The 23,847-nt window shown below is 36.9% G+C and overlaps 1 protein-coding gene across 3 annotated transcripts in view; it reads right to left on the bottom strand.

Annotated features, from left to right (window-relative positions):
* The window catches only part of BMP5 (bone morphogenetic protein 5), a 66,586-nt gene extending 43,468 nt beyond the window's left edge, over window positions 1-23,118 (bottom strand). Inside the window, exons 1-2 of one of the 3 annotated variants that reach the window (XM_080586498.1) lie at window positions 22,801-23,090; window positions 21,837-22,204 (exon numbers count right to left, since the gene is read on the bottom strand). In XM_080586498.1, the coding sequence (XP_080442624.1) occupies window positions 21,837-22,086 (250 nt within the window). In that variant the 5' untranslated portion in view covers window positions 22,087-22,204; window positions 22,801-23,090. Of the gene's footprint in view, window positions 1-21,836 lie in introns of all 3 variants that reach the window. The other 2 variants (XM_080586497.1, XM_080586496.1) reach the window with 2 other exon arrangements.
* Window positions 23,119-23,847: the final 729 nt, after the last annotated feature.

Below are 23,847 nucleotides of genomic sequence, written 5' to 3'. Positions count from 1 at the left end.
AGGAGCCGTGAATCAGGGCCCAGAGGTTCTGGCAACCCGTCAGCAAAGGCAGGGGCGCTCCTGGCTTGAGGCGTCCCCCCAAACATGCAGGGTGTGCAGGGCAGCTGCCAGAGTTTCTGACACCACAATTTAAAGAACAAAACAAAACAACTAATCTCATTATTGCTTAATTCAGGATCATGCGGAATTTTAAAGTGGAGTGGACAGAGCACTTTAGCTGATTTCAGTGTACAACTGATTTGCGGCTAATTCAGATGTCTGCTGCAGTTCTGACCCTGAGTTAGGAGCCACTCCTGCAAAGAAATATCTGTTTTGATGTGGCAAGTGAACGTACAGGCCATAGTACTGGCTGATGACCATCTTACAGGATGAATAGTTCGACTTAAGAGATGTGGAAAGGAAAATCATCCATGGTTTTCCCTTCTACAGAGAGTAACACTGACCTGTTAAGAAGCTGTGCCCAGTGCCCTGTGGCAGTGAAGTTCCACCTTCCTCATGAGGTGCTTTGCTGGACTGATGGTGGACAAAGCCAAACACTCAGAGCTGGGATTCAGGATAACCAGCTAAAGATTTGTGACTGCACCCAGCTCCACTAAATGCTCCCTCCCACAAACCTTGCTCTCTTACTGAGTTTTGGCATTATCTGTCCTCAGATCTGAGAGAGGAACAACCTCAGTTCCGAAAATGTGTAGGTATAGATTACTGCATTACATGTATAAACAATAAAATGCATGTATTATTACAATAGATGTATATTTATACTTATATGTTCATGTTTATGTGTACATCTGCATAAATTTACATACATACACAATGCATATGTGTTTGTATATATATATAAGTAGTATGCATGTTATAAAGTATATGTAGTCTTCCAAAACAGAAATCTGCTGAAAGAAAAAACTGTTTTGGTGTTGCCATATAAAGTTATGGTTATGGGCATATTAAAATGAAAGCAACTGAAGCAAAAGTATTTACATTATTTTCAGAGCAGTAGTTAGCAGCTAAGTCACCTGTGGCCATAGAGCTATCCCTTACAGTACACTTCTCTTTCATCCCTGCAAAAATGTAAACTATCCTCGTTTTTATAAGCACAATTTTTGAAAACGTACAAAACTGTGTTGCCTGAAGAATCACCAAAAATAAAATATATAGGCTATAAGAACACTTCATCTTCAGTGAAAATAACTTTCTCTTGGCTGACAAAAGGAAAATTGTCTGCTAACTGCATGGTTTACTTGGCTCAAGTGTGTATTTAGCTTACGTGGGTTTGCCATCTTACAGTACGTAGAAAAAGTAAAGCAGAAAAGAGGCAGAAGCATGTAAACGGGCTGCTCTGTACCTGAAGATGAATGTGCTGCTACTGAAGAGAAACAGGATACGGTCTATTTAGCAGCTCCGCTGCTCGGCTCTAAGCTGTGAGACATATACAGAGATCTAACTTGAGGTTTGGGGCCTGTTTGCCTTTTTTTTTTAAATGTACATTTCTGAAAGAACTTGGCAGAGATTAGCATATGCAAATGCACTGAACCAGGGAGGATTTTTCTAGTATGAAGAGTCTGCCGCAAGTTTCTAATGTTATAGCTGAGGATTGCTGGGCTAACGTGGAACAGATATGTCAATAATCCGCAAATGAAAAATATATTAAAGCCAGAATTAATGTATCAGTAATATCTTGGGTTTGTGTTTATTCAGCAAGTATTTACCAGCATTCATGGGTAACTAAGCACAACTCACTGTGAGTACGCACTGGAGAATTAGACTCTGAATAAAAGTATTAAATGCCAGTACTCCTGGCCTGAGCTGTTTTTATTTGGGTTTGAGGTTTCTTTTTGTCTAGTTTCTTACAAGTATATTCTAATTAATAACATTAGTTTGGAAACAGCAGTTGTCTCCATATACACTGCAGTTTGGACATAAACCTCTACAACACACTGCAATAATGCTGATGGGATTCTCTCAGGACCACTCACAACTGCTGAAAGAATACTGATAGCCCTTGTCCGTAGAGCCCCAAATTAATTATTACAGCTAACACAGATATTACTTATCCACGTATAACCCAGGAAGAGACAGCACAGCCATCTGAAAGGGACAGAATTTCAGATTTTCCTTAGTCCTAGATTTGCCAGGACAGAATTGGCAGGCAAGGCAAGACTTGGGAGTATCAAGAGCCTCCACAAATGAAGGGTTGTATAAAACAGGCACTAAAATTCATGAAAAACCCTGATTCCAGGGAAGTCCCACCCTCTGCATTGGAGCCAGATTCTCAACCCGTAAATTTCTGTAAGCCAAAGCACAAAACATAAAAACAATTTTTATGAATTTAGACAAGTCAAGATCTTGCATTATATAGCAGACTGGAAAAAAAATCACAACAATGTTGCGGTATTGTCTAGCGACTAGAATAATAAAATATAAAAGATAAATGTTATTTAATGATACTGAGTATTTTAATACAGAAAATAATATACAAATCTAGATCTCTTCTACATCTAAAAAGTGCCTTGCTAGGGAAGACTTTGAATGCACAGTAAGGTTCCTTATCGGGTCCATTGCACTGCTGAAATGACATGGAGTGCAGAGGTGCACCATGTCTCAAGTATTTTTATTTCAGTGCATCCCTGCATTTTTGGCAGCCCAAAAAATACAGGTTAAGATTTTTTAAAGTATTCCGTTCTTTCAGATCATTCTCGTGTCATTCCAGCTCTGCTCAGTTCATCTGCCAAAATGCCTCTCTGTGGGACAGATCATAGCATCTAAAAAATAGTTGACCAGAAAATCAGGAAGTCCTTTTTTAACCATCAGAGGCATATCATTTTTGTAATTAAAAAGGACTAGTATACCAGTGTCAGTTCTGATTACAATAAAATTCTTCATTTGCTGTCATTGATCAGGATTCCTAGCACCAGCTTTTTGAACTGGTATTTTTACACCACCTGAAACTAATATATTCAGCACTATGGTTACATCAGACAAATCATAGCTCAGGGGAATATCACAAACACCTGTGTGTGTAAGATAGGAAAGAATGATATTTTCCACCCATGTGGCTCACTGATGAAATATTCACACTGTACTAACACTCAGCCCAATCACAAAAAGACTGAAGGCAAATTTACACCACAGAGATACTTTGGAAAAATGAGTCATCTTTAATATGAAGAGAAATTATTATTCACAAATTTTCATTAACACAAGTATAAATCACACAGATGGATGTGCAATAAGTAATCAGTATATTATCAATTCTGCTATAAACGTCTGACTGAGCTTAAAAAAATGTAAAAAGTGCTGGCAAGAAGTTTATGTCACAGTGTATGAGGGACTATTATACGTGCTCTTTCATTAGCAGTTAGCTCCCCACTGACATGTGTTTTGCTTTTCCTGAAGAGGCTGGTATGTGGTGACATGTATGGAAAGTGAAAGCTTCTTTAGCATGTGGGGAGCAAACCAAAGCCAGGTTGAAACAGGCTGATTTTACAACATAAGGTCTTAGGATCCCAACTGGATTCACAAATAGTGAATCTTCCCTAATCAACTTAATGTCATTGTTTAACTACTACTTATACATGCCAAGGCATGGTCTTACAGACCATGTAACTATAAGGGGCCATTTGCACTAATCTCACTGAATTTCACTGTTTGACTCTGGATTCTTTGTATAAGCACTAAGTAAACCAGTCAGTTTTAATCACTTCAAGGTGATAAAGGTTACAGTAAGCCGATACACTACAAACGACACTCGTTTACATCTTGAATATAATGAAATGATAGTTTATCTACAGTGAACACTTGTGCTTATCTGACAGAAACAGGTCAAAGGTTCCAGGCGTTTTCTCCTGAAATTACTCAGTGCTGCCTCTAATGACTGATAATTGAAAGCAGAGGCTGGAAATATCAAATGTGGTAGGTGACAGATAAGCAACAGATTAATGCAAGTACTCTGTTACAGGACACTAAAAGGTCAGAGGCCCTAGGAATTAGCTATTGTGCTACTGTGAAAAGACAGACATCAAATAGCTATTTACCTCATTCTTGCTCTGTTCTCCAGCATTCAAATCCTAGAAACCCATTCTCTCTTCTACAATTAGACTACTTGAAGTGACAACACTTTTTACACAATACGGCAAAAAGGTTTTATAGGGTGTATTGACAAAAGAAAAGGTGCGATCCCAGAGCAGAATGAAAGATGCTTTGCTATTATGGATGTCAGTATGTTAATGAAATGCATCACAGAGAATTTAAGAACATTCAGCAGAACGTGATTCTCAGTTGAGGTAGGCCAGACTTTTAAAAATATACATTTCAAAGCTTTGTAACTTTGTGTAGGCTTTTAGGCTGTAGAATACAAACATTAACTTTAAGAAAGTTAAATTAAGCTTATCTCAAGAAGTATATCTTTCATCTTTTTATTCCTCAAAACACAAATTCTAATTCAAAGTTTGTTGAAGTAAATTCAAGTCTTTTCATTCTGTCTGTTGGTTTTTGTATAAGAATTAGTCTTCTAAAAAAATCTTAAATTGAGTGTACTTTTAAAGATCAAGTGCGATGACAAATACTCTCCAAAAGTGATCATTTAAAAAAATGTGCAGACAAAGGAAATACTTGTCTAAGCAAAGCTACTTTAATTGTAAAAGGTTATAATGTTTTTATAAAACTAAAAGAATCCTGATCAAGACTTGAGAAATTTATTTTGAGTTAGATATCAAAATTCACAAAAATAGTCACCTGCGCTCACGGGAATGTTTTGGACACCAGAGCCTGACACAGTCACTGGAGAGACACTTCTTTTTGTTAAGGGTCAGCTGCCTTGCAGCAGTCCATAATAAGAACAGACGAGTTTATCTACCTTTCTCCTTCAGTCAACTGTGGCTCCAGTCCATAGGAGTAAGAGATAGCTTTTTCTCAACAAACACTTCAACCCATACCAGATAATTTCAATGACTACATCTTAACTGCCAGGATATTGAGTAGCTCAGTGGTGGGACATCCTGGGCCACTGCACAAACACAACACAGGAGTTGGTGGTCAAAATGAAAAAATATATGTATATACATACATATCTGAATTTTTGTTCCTGCATTTGTTTTGCGTTTTTCTTTTTAATCCATTTATTGATATTAGGCATCTACTAGATAATCATTAATCTGAGTGTTTTAACTACAAAGCTTCGGAGTCATATGCCCACTTGCTTATTGTTCTTTTAGTACCAAATCTACTGCATTTCTTTCCAAACTGAGATTCATTTTCATCAGCAGAGCAAGTGGGGGCTGGGACCCCCACTTATATTCTGAAGCCAGTAGTAAGGGAAAGTGGGCGATTTAGACTTAATATGTCATTTCCCTTCCCATCTCCCTCTCCATGTTGAGGTGGGAACCAAAACCACATCCTCTGTTTCCTTGGTGAGTGGTCTATTAGGCAAACAAAAGGTGAATGAAGATGCAATCATTACCATCTGGTTTCTTCATGCAAATAGATTGCATAGAGTTCATAAATGTCTGTCCATATGCCTTAGCCATGTTCAGAATTTGTCTTTTGAACTGAAATCTTTTGAGAATTCTGGGCAAAATGGATCAGTGAATACTCAAAGCCCAAGAGCAGTCTTATTGGGATACCTTATGTCAGAAATGTAGGCACTTGAAGATGGGTATTCCCAAAATTACCTGTCTTCTTGAGTTACATTCCATTCATATCCTATCCTAAGCATCAAACTCATCATCAGTCTTAGTCCAAATTCTGAATCTGATCCTCTTCCAAATGAAGCAAAATTATTTCTGCAATCAGTGAGAATTTTGTTTAATTAAGGAGGGCAAGTCTCCAAAAATCTTACATTTCTCATTGTAGCAGTTCATTTAAAAAAAAAAAAAAAAGCTTTATTGCAGTGCTGTATATTTGACTTTCTCTGTATTTATTATTATTAGGCTGGTTGTATTTAAAGTAATTATAGATTTACAGATGTGGTTTTGAAAGAGTGATGTAAATTGGTTTTATAAAATATGTACTTTCTTATTAAAACACAAAGGAGAAGGCTTGGTAGGTCATACTCTGAGGCAAGCTACACTACTGTAAATTTAAAGTTATTTCACTAAAGTCTTTATTTTCAGTCAGTTACTGACATCAATGAGCAACATTTAGCTATTTTGGTTAACTAAATTAGGGACAGTTAGAAAATTATTTGATGAAATACTATGCAGTTAGTGGCAGTTTCAATAAATGAAAAATCATCTATTGTTTATTGAATCCAGACTTCTAATGGTAGAATATCCCTTCCATAATTGCACAGAATTACTGAAATGTATGAATTGCAAAGTAGTTCAAGGCAAGATAAGGTCAATGAGAAAACCTTCAGTGACTGCAGCTGAATCTAGAGCAAGAGTGAAAAGGAGAAAAAAAAAAAAGGTGTTTTAATACCCCATGCTCAAAAAAAAAAAAAAAGTTAGGATATTCATGGATCTTAGCCAACTATTTAGTATTACATCTTTTGAGAATGACCAGAAAAGCACTCTTCTATGATTGAATTTTTAATTTCTTAATTTTTTTATTGTAGTTAATAAGATCTGATAGATTTTTTACCAACAACAATAAAAAATTGAAAAAGTAAAAATAGGAAAATAGTTTGAAACCCTGAGTACTTATTAAGGTAGACTTTCAAATGATATGATTTTTACATTCTAGAAAGCGGTAGGCAGAGACTAAGCAAATAATGGAAAAATTTACAAAGACATTGTAAAATATAGGAGAATATGTAAAAATTATAAATTTCTTTTTTATTTTTTCTGGAATTATTTTGAGAATTAGAACTCAGTAGCTAAAAGCTTTCAGCATTCCTCGTGAGCAGGAAAAGATTTCCCAGGAACTATAGAGCAGTGCCTGCCAGCAGCTTTTATAAGCACAGACCTAAACAAATGCCTAGACCAAAGAGGCATAACTGAGCTGCGCTTTCTCAGGCACAATCTCCCAGATGTTCTGTACACCACGAGATTACCTGCGATGCCTTTCTGTAACTTCACACTATTCAAAATATGGGACAAAATATTTGTTTTAATGAAATTGCTGTTTTTCATTCAATAGCCAATGTTTTGCTGAAAATTTCACTGGTAAATATGTGGTATTCATTCAATTTACTGTTTTCAGTATCTTCCAAGTCAAATGCACTTGCTCAAGTCAAAACAAGTGCTACACTGCAGCTGCTCCAATGATAATTAAATGCTGGAAAGCTTGCAGTTGTTGATACAGAATAAGTGGAAAAGCAGCACCCTGCTTTTCTTATGCTGGTCTGATCCTGGCCAATGCAACAGTAGGAATAAATAACTTGAATAAGAGATTGGGTGATTCCTGCTGTAACACAGTTTTGGAAGTGAACAGTACTGTGAGAGCCTATGTCTGCATATTACCACAGATCGAATTTAAAGGGTAGTTGATAAAGCCATTCTTCACAATCTTTTTTTTTTCTCTTAGTTTCTACAGTATAATGTGCTGCATCCCTTCAACCTCTTGAATGCAAAACTTTCACTTCAGACATTCAGCTGCAGCACAAAGCACAACAAACGATACACTGCATATATGCCCTTTTTAATTCCACTAATAGTGGTAGAATATATCTCAGCTGAATCTTCCATAAATTTAGTGGATGAAAGTCCAGATGATGGCAGCCTCTAGGAATAACATAAGAGGTCTTGCTGGGTCCAATTTTGGGCAGTCAATAGTGATGTGTGCCAAGAGTGGGAAACATCACAACCAAATGTTCGGGGGAGGCGATGAAGAAAGGATCATGTGCAGTTTGCTGTTTTGAATGGAACAAGTAGAAGCCTGTGGTTCATCATTGTTTTAAGTCACTTTGTACTGCAAAGGCATTCTGATCATAAATACCTACGCTAAAAATGCATGTCCACTAGATTTTTGGTTGTGTTCAGTTTCATCAATGAAAAACAGATCCTTACTTAAAAAAAAAAAAAAAAAAAAAAAAGGAACAGATAGAGAAAAGATCACTGCATTACACAGTTCTGAGCTAATGCATAGATAAATTAACTAATCCTTACTCTACCATGACTGAAGTTGTTAATTATTTCTGTATTTTCAATGATGTCTATTTCTCATGGGCTTTGGCAAAACCAGTATATTTTGATACCTTCTGTCAATAGACTTCTATTTTATCTCATATGTGATTTTGTTTTTCTCTAATCACAAATTGTCGCAAAGAAAACTAACAATTATTCCCAGGTTTCTGACTGTGTGAGAAAGTCAGGATGTCAGATCAACACAACCTCAAGGTTAACAAATGACATAAAAAAAAAGAAATTCCTCTTGGGCTCAGCTGCAAGTGAATAGGAACAAAAGTTATACCTCTGGGATCCAATGGTCAGAAAATAGGTGTAAGTTATAACTGTTTTGACACTGTAAAAGTATACTGATGGAACATAACTTCTGAGAAGGGTGAAAGGGCATATATCATCATAGGGCAACTGGCAGGGGAGTAAAAGCTAAACACTAAAGCACATTCTATCTTCCCACATCTTCTTAGTTCCTGTTCACGTTAACCCTCTACTCACTTCCAACCCAACGGTGCCAAGCTACTCCACCATTTACCGTTCATAGAGGTTGTCTAATAAGCTCCAGCCATTCCCCACAGTGGAATTTGTCATAAGAGCACCCATGGAAGTCGTTTCTGCGTGTCAAACTGGGTATGACTGGACACGCACTGTTTTCTGCTTAGCCTGTACTCGCATCTGAGTATTTTAATACTACCCATTCCCATTAACACTGACCAAACATTCAGTAAAAATCTGTCCAGCTGTAATAATGTCAAGGAAGGAAAACCTCACAATCATCTCACTCAGAGTCAAGGAATGTCTATTACACATAATAATTTTAAATTTATTTTTATATGCTGTATTTTATATAGGATACACAAAGAGGAAGGGGAAGGAGAAAGGGAAGAGGATGAAGAGCCAGGAGAGTGGGTAAAAATGGTAAGGTCTGGCAATTTCATAGGACAGGTTTTAACTGCCAATTTGGGAGCTAGCTGTGATTATCACAGCTCGTTACCCTGACTCAGGCTGCACCCTCTCCTCTACAGCTCTGGTGGTCTAATCAGATTATGATTAATTCATTGCAAGGAGAGATTATTTCATCTACAAATAATTCCCCGTAATGAGTAAGTGCCCTCACTGGGAAGGAAAAAAACACCTGCTTTTATTTATTTATTTTTTTCTTTTCCCTGAAAGAAGCTTAAATTAAATCTTACCAAAGTTAATGATTATTTCAACCCTCTTTCAGCACAGAAACTCTCTGGCTGTTAGTGAACAACTAAAAGATCTCTGGGCTGGCCATCCAGCATTATGCCTACACTGCCAGAGGAAAAAAAAAAAAAGTCTTTGCAGAAAATATTTGTGCCATGGGGAAAAAAAAAACCAAAAAACTCAGATTTGCTATACGTAACTTAAGGACATGTGGTGATCCCTCACAGTAGGTTATTTTGGACAGATGCAGACAGAAAGATACAGGAGTGTCAAAATTACTTAAAAACAACCAACCAACCAACTGCAAGATAACTTCCAAAGAAGAGAGAAATAGCACAACACTTTGAACATATAGAAGTGTTAATTCAGCAATTGTCCATGTAAGATTATAAACCCACTTCCAAAAATTACAATAAAATAACAATAACAAGAACAATATAACAATAATTAATAATAATAAAATCATCATCATCATCATCATCATCATAAAGCAGGAACAATTACTGTCAATGTAGAAGACAAGACTAAGAGCCTTCTTTGTGATGACAGACTCCCAGAAAGGCTGAGGTTGGCAGGGACCTGTGGAGGTGACCTGGTCCACCTCCCTGTTCAAGTAGCGACGCCCAGGGCAGGCTGCCCAGGCCCACGTCCAGATGGACATACTTGAATACTTCTTGCATTCTCACCGTTATTCCACCTGGGGCTGCATTTCTGATCTATATATAGACATAATGTTTTATGGTATATCTACTTGGTTCCTGACAAACTACTTACAAAAGCAGTACCCTGGGTGATCACAGAGTTCTACTGTGACTACTGCCCTAATCTTTGATGATAGGCCTAGTTTTTTTATAAAGTAATTCAGAGCTGTCTGTTGCCTATCTCCAAAACTGGAAGCATCACGGCATCTTCTTTTCAGTTTTGTTTTCATTCCCATTTTGATGAGACCGCACTCCCTGCCTGAAGACAAGCTGGACCAGCAAATTTTAATGGAGTACCCAGTAAATCTCACAGACCAAGGTGATATAATGTTAATAAAAGAAGCTTCATTCCTGTATGGCAGCAAATGGCAATGTAAATACAAGATGAGCCAGTCTGGATTTTTTCTCATAACTTATTCAGGAGCTGTCCCCATTGAGCCCAGCTTTCAGCTCATGTGTGTGCCTGTTTCACTCGAGTCCCCTGATGAACATTAGGTCTCTTCCGTACATACACATTTGCTAGTATTTTTGCCTTTCTAATGAATACAAGTAAATATAGACAAAGTGGAACACAGCAGCTGGGAAACCAAAATGGGGGAAAAATATTGTTAATCCTAATGGCATCGGTCCCTCCTTTCTGACCCAGTGAACTGTGGCATGAACTTAAAATACTTGGTATTCACTCCTTAGCATAAACTGTCTCTGGATATTCCATTGTTATATATATATGGCAATAATATATATGTATATATATATTATAAAATATTATTTAGAGTGTACTTTATATATATATATATCTCCTTGTAAAATGTTGTCTCCTTATGATATACAGCCTCACTAAACATGATTAATAATTTCATGTCTTAAGAAGTGATAAAAAGTACGACTTTTTGAAGAGTCACGTGGTTAAAATAGAAACTCATCTCAAGAACTATAAAATGATATTAATAAAGCAGCACGCCAAGGAATCAAAGAATTTTATTCCGAAAAAATACATAATATTAAATGACTTTAATAAAGAATATTATATTGTGTTACAATGCATGTACCTCCCAAAATTCTGAACAAAAATATCAAGCATTCTTGAAATTCATCATATTTAATAGTATGATTTCACTTACACCTACTACAGGATAACACCAAAGAGAATTTAAACATTATGATCTTTTGGTTACCTTACTATGATATTCAGCAAAGTCTGTGTTTTGTTTTTAATCATGTAAGCTTGTAATTTAAATCAACATATAAAAACATTCATCTGTGTAAATGCAATTGTGTATAGCTGTACTGCAGGTTTAGCCTTTGCTCCCCGAAAGTCTTGGTACAGATTTTGAGCTTTTGCAATAATTCCGTTCACTTCGTGGTGTGAGAGTCACGGGCAGTACTGTATCAGCCTACAGCTTCACAGCACAGCACCAAGTAGCTTGTTCTTTTTTTGTCTAGAATGTGACACACGCTGAATGACAGACCTTTTACAATAAATCCATAATTATGTGTAGTTCACAGACAATTAATTCTTCATGACACTTCATTCTCCAGTAAGTCTAATTATCAGTGTTTTAATAAAATAAGAATGAAGGTATATTCCTTTGCCTTGTGTTTTTTAAAGTCCTGGGTCTAAATTTGTACTTGGTATTCGTCAGCAGTGTTCTGCTGACATTAATAGAGATGAAATATTAAATCAGCTAAGGATATGTATGTGTATGTATGCTTATATACAACATAGACACCACCTGTCTTTTTATTTTATAGCTTCCACTCTTTTTTGTCTTCATTCATTTTAGGAAATGAATTCAATATAATCTGTTTGTGAAAAGTGAGCTATGAAACAACAACAATAGAGAAAGCACATATATATATCATTTTTACTGAGAAGACAAGCAATATGGTAAATCCCAAGTGTTTCAAAAGACATCAACTATATGACAAGCATTACAAAATATGAAGTGTTTGAAGATGCTTTCTGAGTCTTTAGAATACCCATTTTCTAGAACTGCATCTGTTTCTGTGTGTTGATTTGTTTTTATTTTTATTTTTCTGCAACAACAGGAGATAATTGCTGCTTTTTAATGAACCCTTAGATGTTCCCATAAATCATCAACTCACAGAAAATCTCATACCAAATATTATACAACTCTCAATAAGCTCATGGGAACTAGCAATTCTAGGGAAGCATAAGGAACTCTGAAGTTTTGGAAAACCACAGGGAGATTGCTTGCGGTGACAGAGGCTCATCTCTTTTATCTCATCATATGTGAACTTCAGCCCTTGCAGTGCTGTTGATAGGCTTCTCACTCCTTCCCTGATCTCTTTAGAGAAAGCTCCAAGCTGAGAATCAGAGAGGAGAAGCCCTTCTCAGAACAACGAAAATTGAGGAACTTTATTCTGAGAAGTACTGAGGATCAAAATGGAGCAGTTTAATGATCGAATTTTGCAATCAATTGGACAAAGCACAACACTTATTGACCTAACTAGGAGATTACTCAGCACCTCATACCACTAAATTCTTCTGCTGTTTTAGTCTTCAGTTCTTTGGAGCAGATCCATAAACTCTCCTCCTTATTTCAAAATGTTACGACAGGATGTAATTAAGTACAATTAACAAGGAGGTCAAACGGTCATCTGATAAACACTGGCCCAAACAGGCAGCTTGAAAGGTCAGGGCTGCTAAAACCACATAGTATTGATGGGAAAGAATATTATGATTTAAAGGGGAAAAAATCCCAGTGACTAAAACTGCAGAGATTTACATGCTTGCTATATTACATACACAAACTCATGCACACACACTGATACGCATGCACACATGCCTCGGAGAGGCACCAGCCCACGCTATGGGAACAAGAGCAAAACTAATCACATGCTCGCTGTTCTTTATACCAGGTCTGAAATGTCAGATTTGGTTCTCTATTTCTAGTATTTGTTTTTCTTTTTCATTATTTTGCAAAACCGTCTCTTTTAAGAACAGTAAAAAGTCTTCTTGTCCAGGGCTTATAGAAGCCCTAAGATCCTTACAGAAGGACCTTCCCAAAGCAATGTCCCTGCTGTCCCATCATAAATCACCACAAAGACTACAGCTGTCATGGTGTTGCACACTAGGGTTGCTCATGCTCCACGGTCTTTATTATCCACACTACCACTTAGTCCTCTTTAAATCATACTCTTTCACATCAATACTATATGGTTTTATCCACACCCACGCTTTTGATTTCTCTGCTAACTTTTTTTGCAAAGCATACCATTAGAATCCCGTGGCTCCAGACACCAGTGCCATTGGGTGCCACCCACCTTCTGCTCCAAAATCAGACTCACAAACCATTTAGCAGCCCTGCTCTTTCATCTCCTGCAGCCCAGGTTTGCCTGGACTGAACTTAAAATCTCTACCTCCAAAACTGATGCTATCCATATTGTAAAAGTCCAACACAACACTTTTTTTGAACTTACTTTGAGGTAAGTGAATATTCCATCTATACTTCCCTCTCCATTTTTAAAACATGGGATATTTTAAATGGTTATACCCAGACAAATTATCATTAATTTATCACTGTACTGGATCATGGCCACAGCTTTTCAAGAGAAAATGAATAAAGTTTCATAAATTTAACTATAGTCAAATTTATAGTCAAATTTATGAGAATTAGAACAACAATAATTTAATTCAATAGGTACAGACTACAAGAGGGATTTTACAAACCAGGTTCTCATGGGGTCTGAATGGATAATATTGCTAAGCTGGTAGAAAACAAACCTAATAGAAATTTCAGCTGTTTGAGTTCCTGCCTCTTCCTGATTCTTCTCCAAAAACAGATTTAGGTGAAATTTTGCTTCCGTAGAGCTACCAGTTGTCAGCTATGGGTATATATCATTCGCCATCACTAGCTGCCCTGATTAACTTTCTAGGCTCTGACTCATTAATAACTGTTGTCTCAATTTGCCCTGCATTACAATGGGAACAAAGTAAAGCTGCAGTCTGGCAAGGTACCACACAGGCCACCGAATTATATAATTATATAATAGTGGCCGATCTCAATCTATTGCACTCGAGCAGTTGCTCAAAAAAGAGTTGGAAACTAAAAGTTTAGATTCACCTTTTGGAGCACCTCTGAAGAATCGTGGGAAGTTTCAGAGTGGGAAGCCACACTGTAAAACCTCTCCTTTTCTGCTTAGTTTACAGTCATTTTTTTTATATTGAAACAAGTTCATAATCCAGTCCCAAACACAAAGCAGCTTCTGCTAGGTGTACCCCACCCACAAACTTAAATAATGTAGTTGTCAGGGTTGACAAGTTCTGCCTGCTGTAGCACTTCTGTGTTTTATAGGAAATTTTAACTAGGGGTGTTATTTTAAGAGATGAGCAAATGGGGAAACCCCATGGCCTAGCCAATAAAATATGAACTTTAGGTGCAATGGAGCACTCATAAATATGACTCAGAACAAGGGGATTCATTGTTTCTCCCGACCCCTTTTAGCTGCTCCTCTGATCTCAACCTCTCAGTGTGCGTCATGGCAGCCCTCATCCTTTAACCTGCGGTTTTTAAAAGCTAGCTTCGACGTTATTTATGGCTGCCAACCTTAGTAGCCCGTCTGTGTACTCCCTGCACAAAGGCTGGAGGTGGGGAGGGCTGCGTTTTATTTTGCAGGAATGAAAATTTTTGCCTGGGGAGGTTGGGGTAGTTGCTCTGCCACAAGGGATTGTGAAGAAAAGTGCTCCCTTCACCTGCAAGGCTTGCTGGAAAAAGAGACCCAAATCCCAACTCATTTTCTCTTTCTTTTACTCGTTATCCATATTTATCATGTTCTATCTCATTTTCTCCTCTCTGTGTATCTCTGTTTGCACCTTCTTCCTCCTACCATTACTCCCCTCTTCTGTCCCCCCAGATTCTCTAGCATTATTGGCCTGGGCAGTGCCCTCAGTGCTGCAATACCATGCCCCATGTGGGGCTCCCCAGCAACACCAGTGTCTCCCAGCCTACCCCGTGTCCGCCCCGAACCTTTCCCAGGCCCACTGGCCGCTGCCTGCTGAGAAGAGGCCTCTCCTCCCTCTGCAGCCTGCGCTGTGCCCTGCCATTTTCTTCTCATTCCTCCATCTCCCGTGCTGTCGCGCGGTCTCACCGCTTCTCTTCCTTTAATCCCTTCTCCAGCCGAACGCCACTGACATAAAATTAAAGTTCAGTGACCCTGCCCAGACGGAGGGGGCTAGAGACAAGGGAAAGGACAAGCAGGAGAGGATGGGGAAAAGTGTGGGAAATAATTATGAAGTCTGGTAGCAGCCAGAGCTCTCCTGAAACCCTGGGGAGCCTTTCTTTAGCTGGAGGCCGCAATTGGCACTTCATAAACTGTTCATTCTCAGCTATGTGGAAACACCAGACGACACCTAGCATGATCAGACTATAATCAATCAATTTTCTGCAGAACTCTATTAGCCTGTGGGCCTGTGAAAGCAAGCTGAAAGGAACTGCCATGGCTAAAAAGAGAAGAGAAAGGAACTGCCCATCTCGTAATTACCCCCATAACTCAGGCAGTAAGCAGGCAGGTAGCCATGGCGAAATTCTTCACATAATTTAACATCCAGAGAAAATAATAACAGAAGCAGTAAGTGTTGGAGACCACATATGTGCCAAAGTTGTCCCGTTATCTAAGCATATAAACTGGGGTTTAGGAGGAGAACCAAGAGGATTTCCATCCAGTCCATGGCAGGCCAATTCCTCCCCTAACATCCTCCACATAGAGGCGTCTCTGCAAGCCGCCCTCTTTCTCTTTCATGGCTAGCCAGAGTCACTCCAAGATTGTGTTTTCCTGGGAAAATATGTACTGTACAATACATACAATCCCCACAACCCCACCCAAAGTCTGTGTTTAGTCTGGAAAGCAGCGCTTTCTAAAGAAGCAGCGGAACTGGGTCAGCCATTCTTCCCAATGGGAAAAATATTATTAACAATATATATTTATATATACGCATGCATATATATAGCTTTTCACCATGCACGTCTAACCATCTGCTAAATCAGTTTCTCTTCAGTTATCTGCAATTTCTTTCAAATCTGTCGGCAAGGAAAGTCAGACAGTTTTATGCCCCAGTTAATGGAGAGCTTGACATTTTTTTGGCTGGGTAGATAGAATAATTTACTTGGATTTAAAGTGTTAACTTTGGCAAAAAAAAATAATTGACAGTTATAAAAACATTATTTTGGTAGATGATATTCACGGATAGCACACAAACCTATTTTGAGGTAGAACTATATAGTTCATAAAGTTCATGTAACATGAGAGATTTCAAAGGAAATATAAAATATTTCAATAGAAAACAACAAATGTAGTATAATTCCAAAAAGGAATATGGAGAATATTTCTTGCTTAAAATCAAAAACAATTCCTAACAACGTGTGTCATCACACAAATATTGGTTAAATCTGCCCAATGAGTTGTAAGAATTGGGTGAGGATTTTTAGGGAATAAAGTGAGTAAAGCCTGTGAGTAAAGCCCTTTTGTTCTATAAATAAATAAATAAATAAATAAATAAAAACATGTTCTGTAAAAAGTTATCTTAATATTTAATTTGAGCATAGAAAATGCTTCCATATTAAAAGTTATTTCTAATGCCTGATTGGGTACCAATGTGACAACAAATTATTTCATCTCACTGATTGGGTGACTAAAATTTTATCAAGGGAGAAAAAAATCAGGATTTCAAGATACCAGTGAGGTCTTCGGATGAAGGTTAAATCAGACCCACTTGATCTAATTTCATTTAAATTTTAAATAAAAGAGTGAAAAATACCATCTTACTGATTTTGGGTTGCCTTTACAAAAGCTTCAAAAACACTCTGTCATTTTTTCTTGGTATTAGTCCAACTCCACAAATAAAGACATGGGGTCTATTTTTTATTTAACAAGTTTTATTTTATCTCTGTAATAGCATCCCTCTGTCCACAGCAAGATAATAGTACTATTTCTGTCACTTCACTTAAGGCTGTGTCAATATTTTCATTAGAAGTCTGCATTTTAAAGACTAAAACTGTACCATAGCCAAGGAAATTCATGTAAGGTTAAAAGTAAGACAGCAACATATGAAATTGAGTGGAAAAGAAAAAGAAAGAAAAAGAATAAGAAAGAAAGAAAGAAAGAAAGAAAGAAAGAAAGAAAGAAAGAAAGAAAGAAAGAAAGAGAAAGAAAGAAAGAAGAAAGAGAGAGAGAGAAAGAGAAAGAAAGAAAGAAAGAAAGAAAGAAAGAAAGAAAGAAAGAAAGAAAGAAAGAAAGAAAGAAAGAAAGAAAGAAAGAAAGAAAGAAAGAAAGAAAGAAAGAAAGAAAGAAAGAAAGAAAGAAAGAAAGAAAAAGAAAAGAAAAGAAAGAAAGAAAAAGAAAGAAAGAGAGAGAACTCATTCTCAAGCTTTGAGGGGAGAAGTTAATGATCCTGAGGCCTTTTTGCATGTATCCTTCAAACCCAACTCCCCTTCCACAATTCCTGACATTTTATGGCTTAGCACTCCATATCCCTCACTGGTGATATGTTAGCTGTGAGGGGAAGCTTGTAGAAACTGAATTAGTTTAATTTAGGAAACTAGCTACTATATACGCTCCAGATCTGATTGCAGTTAGCAATCCTTTCTTTCTCAGATGTAATGCAAATATGTTTGTACAGGTATTCAGTGTGGATTGATATACTGTAGGTTTCTTAAAGCATTTCTATAAAAGTTGTGCTCTACCATGTTAGCATTCTCGGCTGAACACAATGGGTTGTAAATCTTGTGAATTTATGTATTTGCTCAGTGTTTTAAAGAAGAACATAATCTTCAAGGCAGCGTATGACCTTGGGGTAGAGAAACTGAAGAAATATGAACAGCTTTCTGTGCCTCTAATAGGCAACATTCCCTTGGATTTCCCTGTCTGATTTAAGAACTGATCACAGCGGGTGTGATTTTAAATTATTAATTATTTTAATTAAGATTGTGGGATCACACTGAGTGTGAAGAAGATAAGGTGTCGTTCAATGGTGCATTAATTACTTTAAAAATCTCCATAATATTGGCATTGTTATCTAAACTAGCATGGGTAGGTCAAAGGCACACATTTTATAGTGATCTTCCCATTTGAGTCTCTGAAATTAATTTTTGATGCTAAGAACAAACAGCTTGACAGAAAAACACAAAACTTTTATATACTTATCCCCTATCATATATAGTACAGATCAATTCACAGGAAAATATGCAGAAAGAAGTTGAGTTGCTTAGCAAACGCAGCAATCTGTTTTGAGAAAAATTTACGGATGTGTTGTAAACAAATGAAACTACAGAACATTTGAATTGAATGAGAAGGAACACTTAAGTCCAGTGGATTTAATGATCACTATGATGCTAATGGAAAATTCAGTCCTTGAAATGCTTGAATGTATTTTTTTTTAAAAGTGCTGCTGTTTCTCCAAGTATCAGGCATGTGTATGTTTTTCATACAATCCCTCTCTTTTGGTGAGAGGTGAGGAGTGGGAACGCTAACATTTATCTTAAAAAAGTCCTTCCCCAACTAAATTTTTGAGTGAGCAGAAAAGTGAGTAGAGCTACATGAGCATTATTTGTCTGTTCTCTGAGGAACAGGGTATCCTATACATGTCATTTTGGGAGATCAGCCAAAAAGAAGATGCCAGAACTCTAAACAGTCAGGGATTTGCAACAATATAATAAAATATAACAACAGGATAAAAAACACCCAGTGAGGAAAACAAAGTCCTGAACTTGTAGGTGATATAATCAGATCTTTGAAAACCCCAGTGTATTTAGTGGAGGATTTATTCTTTGACTGCTGGACCAACCCCAGTTAACTCTTCTGCTACAATCATCAATATTTATGGAGAGCTGCCAATGCACACAGTCTTATACAAAATACAGGAGAAGGCATAGTCTCTGTCTTGTCGTATCTTTCAAGAAAGAAAGAGATGGAAATTCTGCTATAAATTCCAGTATAAAGAGCAGGTGTTTACAATTTCAACTTCAGGAGAAGTAAATGCAGTCTTGTTTTTCTCCCTGGTTGCTTGACAGACTTATAATTGCAGTTCCCTTGATGAATATTTTTTAAATTTGCTTTGGAAAATGAGGTATTTGCAGCTCTGACAGGTTGATTTTTATCAAAATTAGCATATAAGTTCCTATTTTTAATCTTTAATATAAAAATATTTTTAAACTTTTTTTAATCTTACTCAGTCTTTTCAATCTAATGCTTCATAATTCTTATCAAACATCTCAGCTACATATTTCTTGTTTAAATATATTTGTCTTAAATTATTATAACTGGCTGCAATTATATACAAAAGTTTCAATTTAAAATATCAAGATGATTAATAAAGCTTTATAATTACACTTTATGTAATTAATGGTGTGCAAGTATGAACATGGTGAATACTATTTCCAGAGCAGATTAATTTGATGCAAGTCGACTGAGGCTTCAAATCTAAAACCAGTTGAGTTATTACTGAGCTGCACCAGCATTTATTGATTTTAAGGTACAGTGTTAGCATTCGCTTATCACTGCATATTTTCCCCATTCTACATTAAAAGAGCATGCCCTCATCTGTCACAATCCTATATGGCATAAATCATATAAAATGGTTACCTGTTTCCATGATTTATTTTGTTATTATGTTAATTATACCGAAACATAGGATTGTTTAATAAAAATGTTGAAGGTAATCTATGTCAGTCATCAATATTTCTTATGCAAGCTACATGGTGGAATATGTGATAAACCACAATAACCAATGCGTATGGAAGGGAATTTGTAGTGAATTAGAGTTCAGCCTCACTAAAAGCTGAGGCATATTTTAATTTTACAGAGGCCAAACAAAAACTGGTATTTACTTTTTTTTTTTTTTTGCAAGTTAAATGAGTCTATTAATCGTAACCACTAGAAAAATAACACATCTCACCCCCAGTTTTCACAGCTTAGAAACATAAGATGAAAGATAGACTTTAACTTCTCCAAATGACTTTCTTAAGGCAACACTGCCTTCCAAACAAAATGAGACAAAATATTAGAAACTTCCCAGTCAAGGTAAAGCAGTGGAAACTTGTAGTCCTACAGAGAGGAGTTTTGTCTTGGAAAACGCAGCAGATTCAGGCCTGCACATATCTGACACTGACCCTTCAGAGACTTATACTCATGCAGTGCAAGAAGTCCTCCTGCAGTCAAAGATGTTTCTTGAAATCAAAGGCTAGTTCCCATGTAAATAGCCATCAGTGCCATTGATGAAATGGTCTGCGACATATTTACGGAGGGTTTTTCTAAGGACACATGAGGAAATTTTTGCAGGATCAGGGCCTTGTCTAATGCTTAAGAGATCAGAGCATTTATCATTTTTCTTTACAACATTGCCAATTCAAATTCAATGGACTCCAGCTATTCTGAGTGAATCAAGTCGTTCAATGATAACTTAAATATGCAGATAAGAAGTAACTCTTTCTTAAGGATGAGGAACATATTTTCCGAAAACAGGGATTTCATTTTCTTCTAATCTGCTATTTTGGAGCAAGAGCAACAAGCATATGAATTTAGAGTTTGGAAAAATGTTGCTCTTAAGGAAAAAAGATCTCAGAATTAAACACCACCTAATCTGCCAAATAATTAATGAAAAGTAATTTTATTTTTATGCCAACTACCTCTAGGGTATCACTTTCCTAGAGATTCGAGTTGTTGAGGAATTTAGTGTTTGGAAACATTTTTAATCCTTTTGCAGGGATTAAAGACCTGGTAGACATAAAAGATATAGAGTATGTGTGATAATCTGAAGGTATTTCAGAACATGTGCCATTGTTTAAAAAGTTTCTACAGAATGTATTATCCTGGAAAGCAAGGTTTTATCAGATTTTGTACGAGCTTACTGAGTAACTTCAAGTTTTCAATTAAATCTCCTGCTATCCAGATCAAACAAGAGGTTTTTAGATAGCTTTATGAGTCCTGAAGCATTTAAAATACTTATAAAAATAGTAAGTACATTTCATGAATTATTTGCAGTTTTCTTAATGAGATTTCTGTTGCCTTCTATTAAAGAAATCTGTAACTGCTTTTTTAACCACAACATAACTGGTAAGCATGTTTATTATACTCAGAAGCCAATATAATTTAGTTTTATCAGGTTTTGTGTCTGACTTGATATAATTTTCAAAAGCATTCCTTGCTTGCATGTTTCTGGTGTTTAATACTCTATTTGTTATTTAATTTATTAATGACAAAAAATGAGAACCATTGCAGACTCTGAGCACCATGGCAGTGTAATAAAACACAGTCTGTGGTTATTAAATAGAAATAACAAAGAAACAGCAACAGATTATTTAAAATCCAGCCATCCAGCTGAAAAGATAATAAAAATCTGACTCTTACAAACAGAAAAAAAAAGCCCTAAATAACCTAAGAAAGCTTTTTTTTTTTTTTTCCTATAAATGGATTAACTTTTCCCTCTTCATAACATTCTGGGCTTTAAAATATTAACAACCGATGTTTGTTCATGTCTGAGCTTTAAACAAAACAGTGAGGGAAATAACCGAGCAATAGGCATAAGTGTTTGATTTTTTGAGATTTAAAAAAAAAAAAAAAAGGAGTTAGTTGGCCTAAGGCTAGAATTTTCATTACATCAATGAAAGAAAGAAAACAGAAGCCAGCAGAGGGGAGTTATAGAAACTGACTTTATATAAACAGTGAGAAAAATCTTTTTCCATGGCCACCTACAACGTAGCTACTTTACCATTAGTACAACTTTTCTTTTGCTAGTGGCACAGCAGCCAGGGCCCAATCCTGCTCTTTCAGAACAGGTTACGCTCCGGCTGAGCGATTTGCCCCTCTGAGCCCTCCAAGATCAGGCTAACAGTTAGTCAAACAGAGCAGAAACAACAAATAAAAAATTTCGACCTACCTAAATTGACAAAGCTCATGACCATGTCAGCATCATTCAGAAAGTTGGTGTCGTGCAGGCTGGCTAAGGGAGGATTCTGTGTGGTCAGGGGGGTCATGCGAGATAATTGTATTCTCCGCGAATATCCATTTGGAGAGGCAGGGTATCCTTTCCGTATCCCTCTGCTCTCCCCTGCCATGGATCCCTTTAGTGAATACTCCAGCTCCTCAGTATCCTCTTCATTTGTCATGGCATTATACAGGTCCAGCATGAAGAGGGGTGCAGATGAAGCCTGCTTTCCTGGTGAAAATGGTCTGGGTCTGTGAGGTAGACCCAGGATAGAGAGAATCTCTCTCTGAATCTCCCTTCTCTCATGGTTCCGCAGCCTCCTGTAAATAAAACTCGAATGGACATGATTGTCTCCTAAACCTCCCTGTGCGTGACCCACCAGAACCCAGCAATTCCAGAGCAAGCCCACGAAAGCTTTGAGCGCAGTTAGGTTCATCTTTGAAAAGAAAAAGAACAAGGAAAAAAAAAATCTTTTCTCCTACTTGTTTTGAGTTCCTATGAGGTCTGCTTTCCCAGAGGCTGAAAAACAAAATTTACCTATTCTTCATGTCAATGTCATCTCTAAACGTAACATCTTTGGTGCTTTCTTTCCCCCCACCCTGTTTAAATATTATGGAATGTGTCAGGTTGCAGTTATTTCTAAGAAAGCTGAAATTCAGACTTCCAATTTTCCACTGTTGTTATCGTTTTTTCTGCATTTATGGAGCAGAAGACCAGTATTTTGTCAGCTGACCTAGGCATTCCTATATAAACCTTAGATAACCAGGTCTTGGGTGGGGAGCTGTATTAGCAAGAGCTGTTCTTCTGACACATTGTAGTTCCCAGAGTTATCTTCCCTTCTTATTCTGAGTTCTTCGTACACCTTGCGCTCTTCCCAAGATAAAATCCTGAGTCACAGATTTGTCTTGATCTGTACCTTGGTGGTGTAACACATATTTGTCCAGCAGCCTGGTGATAACTTTAACATCTTTTGAAGCGCTTGAGTGTAAAGTAATTCTAAAGCATGTACTAATCAAATTAATGTGTTGCCATGAATTTACTTGAAAAAAAAACCTTCTGTAAATCCATTCAACCCTTTTCAGCTTCTCAACTGTTATTTCCAACTCTAGCAGGCACAAATATAACAGCTCTCTTCAAGAGAGATCTAAAGACTAATGTAAGCACAACCCTGCTGGGAAAGAAGAGGCTTCTCATTGTAATTTGAAACGGGTATAGCAAAAAAGTCCTTAACCCTTCTGTTGCCAGACAAAGCTTTAACCCCCCCCCCAACACTCCCCCCCAGCTTACAGTAATATACCTAATTTGCTTATCGACTGCTTCTTTTCCTTGCAGCTTGCAGAATATCCCAGCAAACAGTTTTAACTTCAGCAGTTTTAGGATATGTAGATAGCTGAAGGCATGGCGTAACGTGGAAGCTCCTGCGAGCCTACTTATGAGTATATAGTTTCGTAACCTTGAATATGAAACCCTTATAACAGACCAAAATAGCATCCTATTAATTCCAGAAATGTTTATATTTTAGGTAGGTTTAGCAAACGAAGGTGACCTTTTTAATAAACTCTGTAGGAAATTTTGTCGGTTAGGCTTGATTCACTCTTCTCTAAAAATGTCGGGAATGCACTCCGAATGAAAACAAATTTATTCAGCAAGTGAGATTTCAAGTTGTGCATAGCCAATGGTGTAATTAAGGGTTATAGTCACAACTTTCATAAACTGTAATTTGCAATGATAATTTATTCAAAGTAGATTTTGACTCATAAACTGTTAGACTACATTTCCCAGTAAATATCAAAAGCTGAGATTTAATCCCACAACCTGTTATTAACTGGAGAAAGAAACAGCTTTACTGAAAGAAAAAAGAAATATTAAACAGATTTAAAAACTGCTACACATGCAGTTAAGATTTAGCTTAGGATTTTATGACAGCCAGCAACTTGTATTTTCCTCTCACTAAAACAAAATC

This window comes from Anser brachyrhynchus (genome assembly GCF_964034855.1).
Source record: "Anser brachyrhynchus genome assembly, chromosome: 3".
Classification (NCBI taxonomy): domain Eukaryota; kingdom Metazoa; phylum Chordata; class Aves; order Anseriformes; family Anatidae; genus Anser; species Anser brachyrhynchus.
Note: the sequence above shows the minus strand (reverse complement) of the source record. Positions and strands in the feature narration are given on the sequence as shown.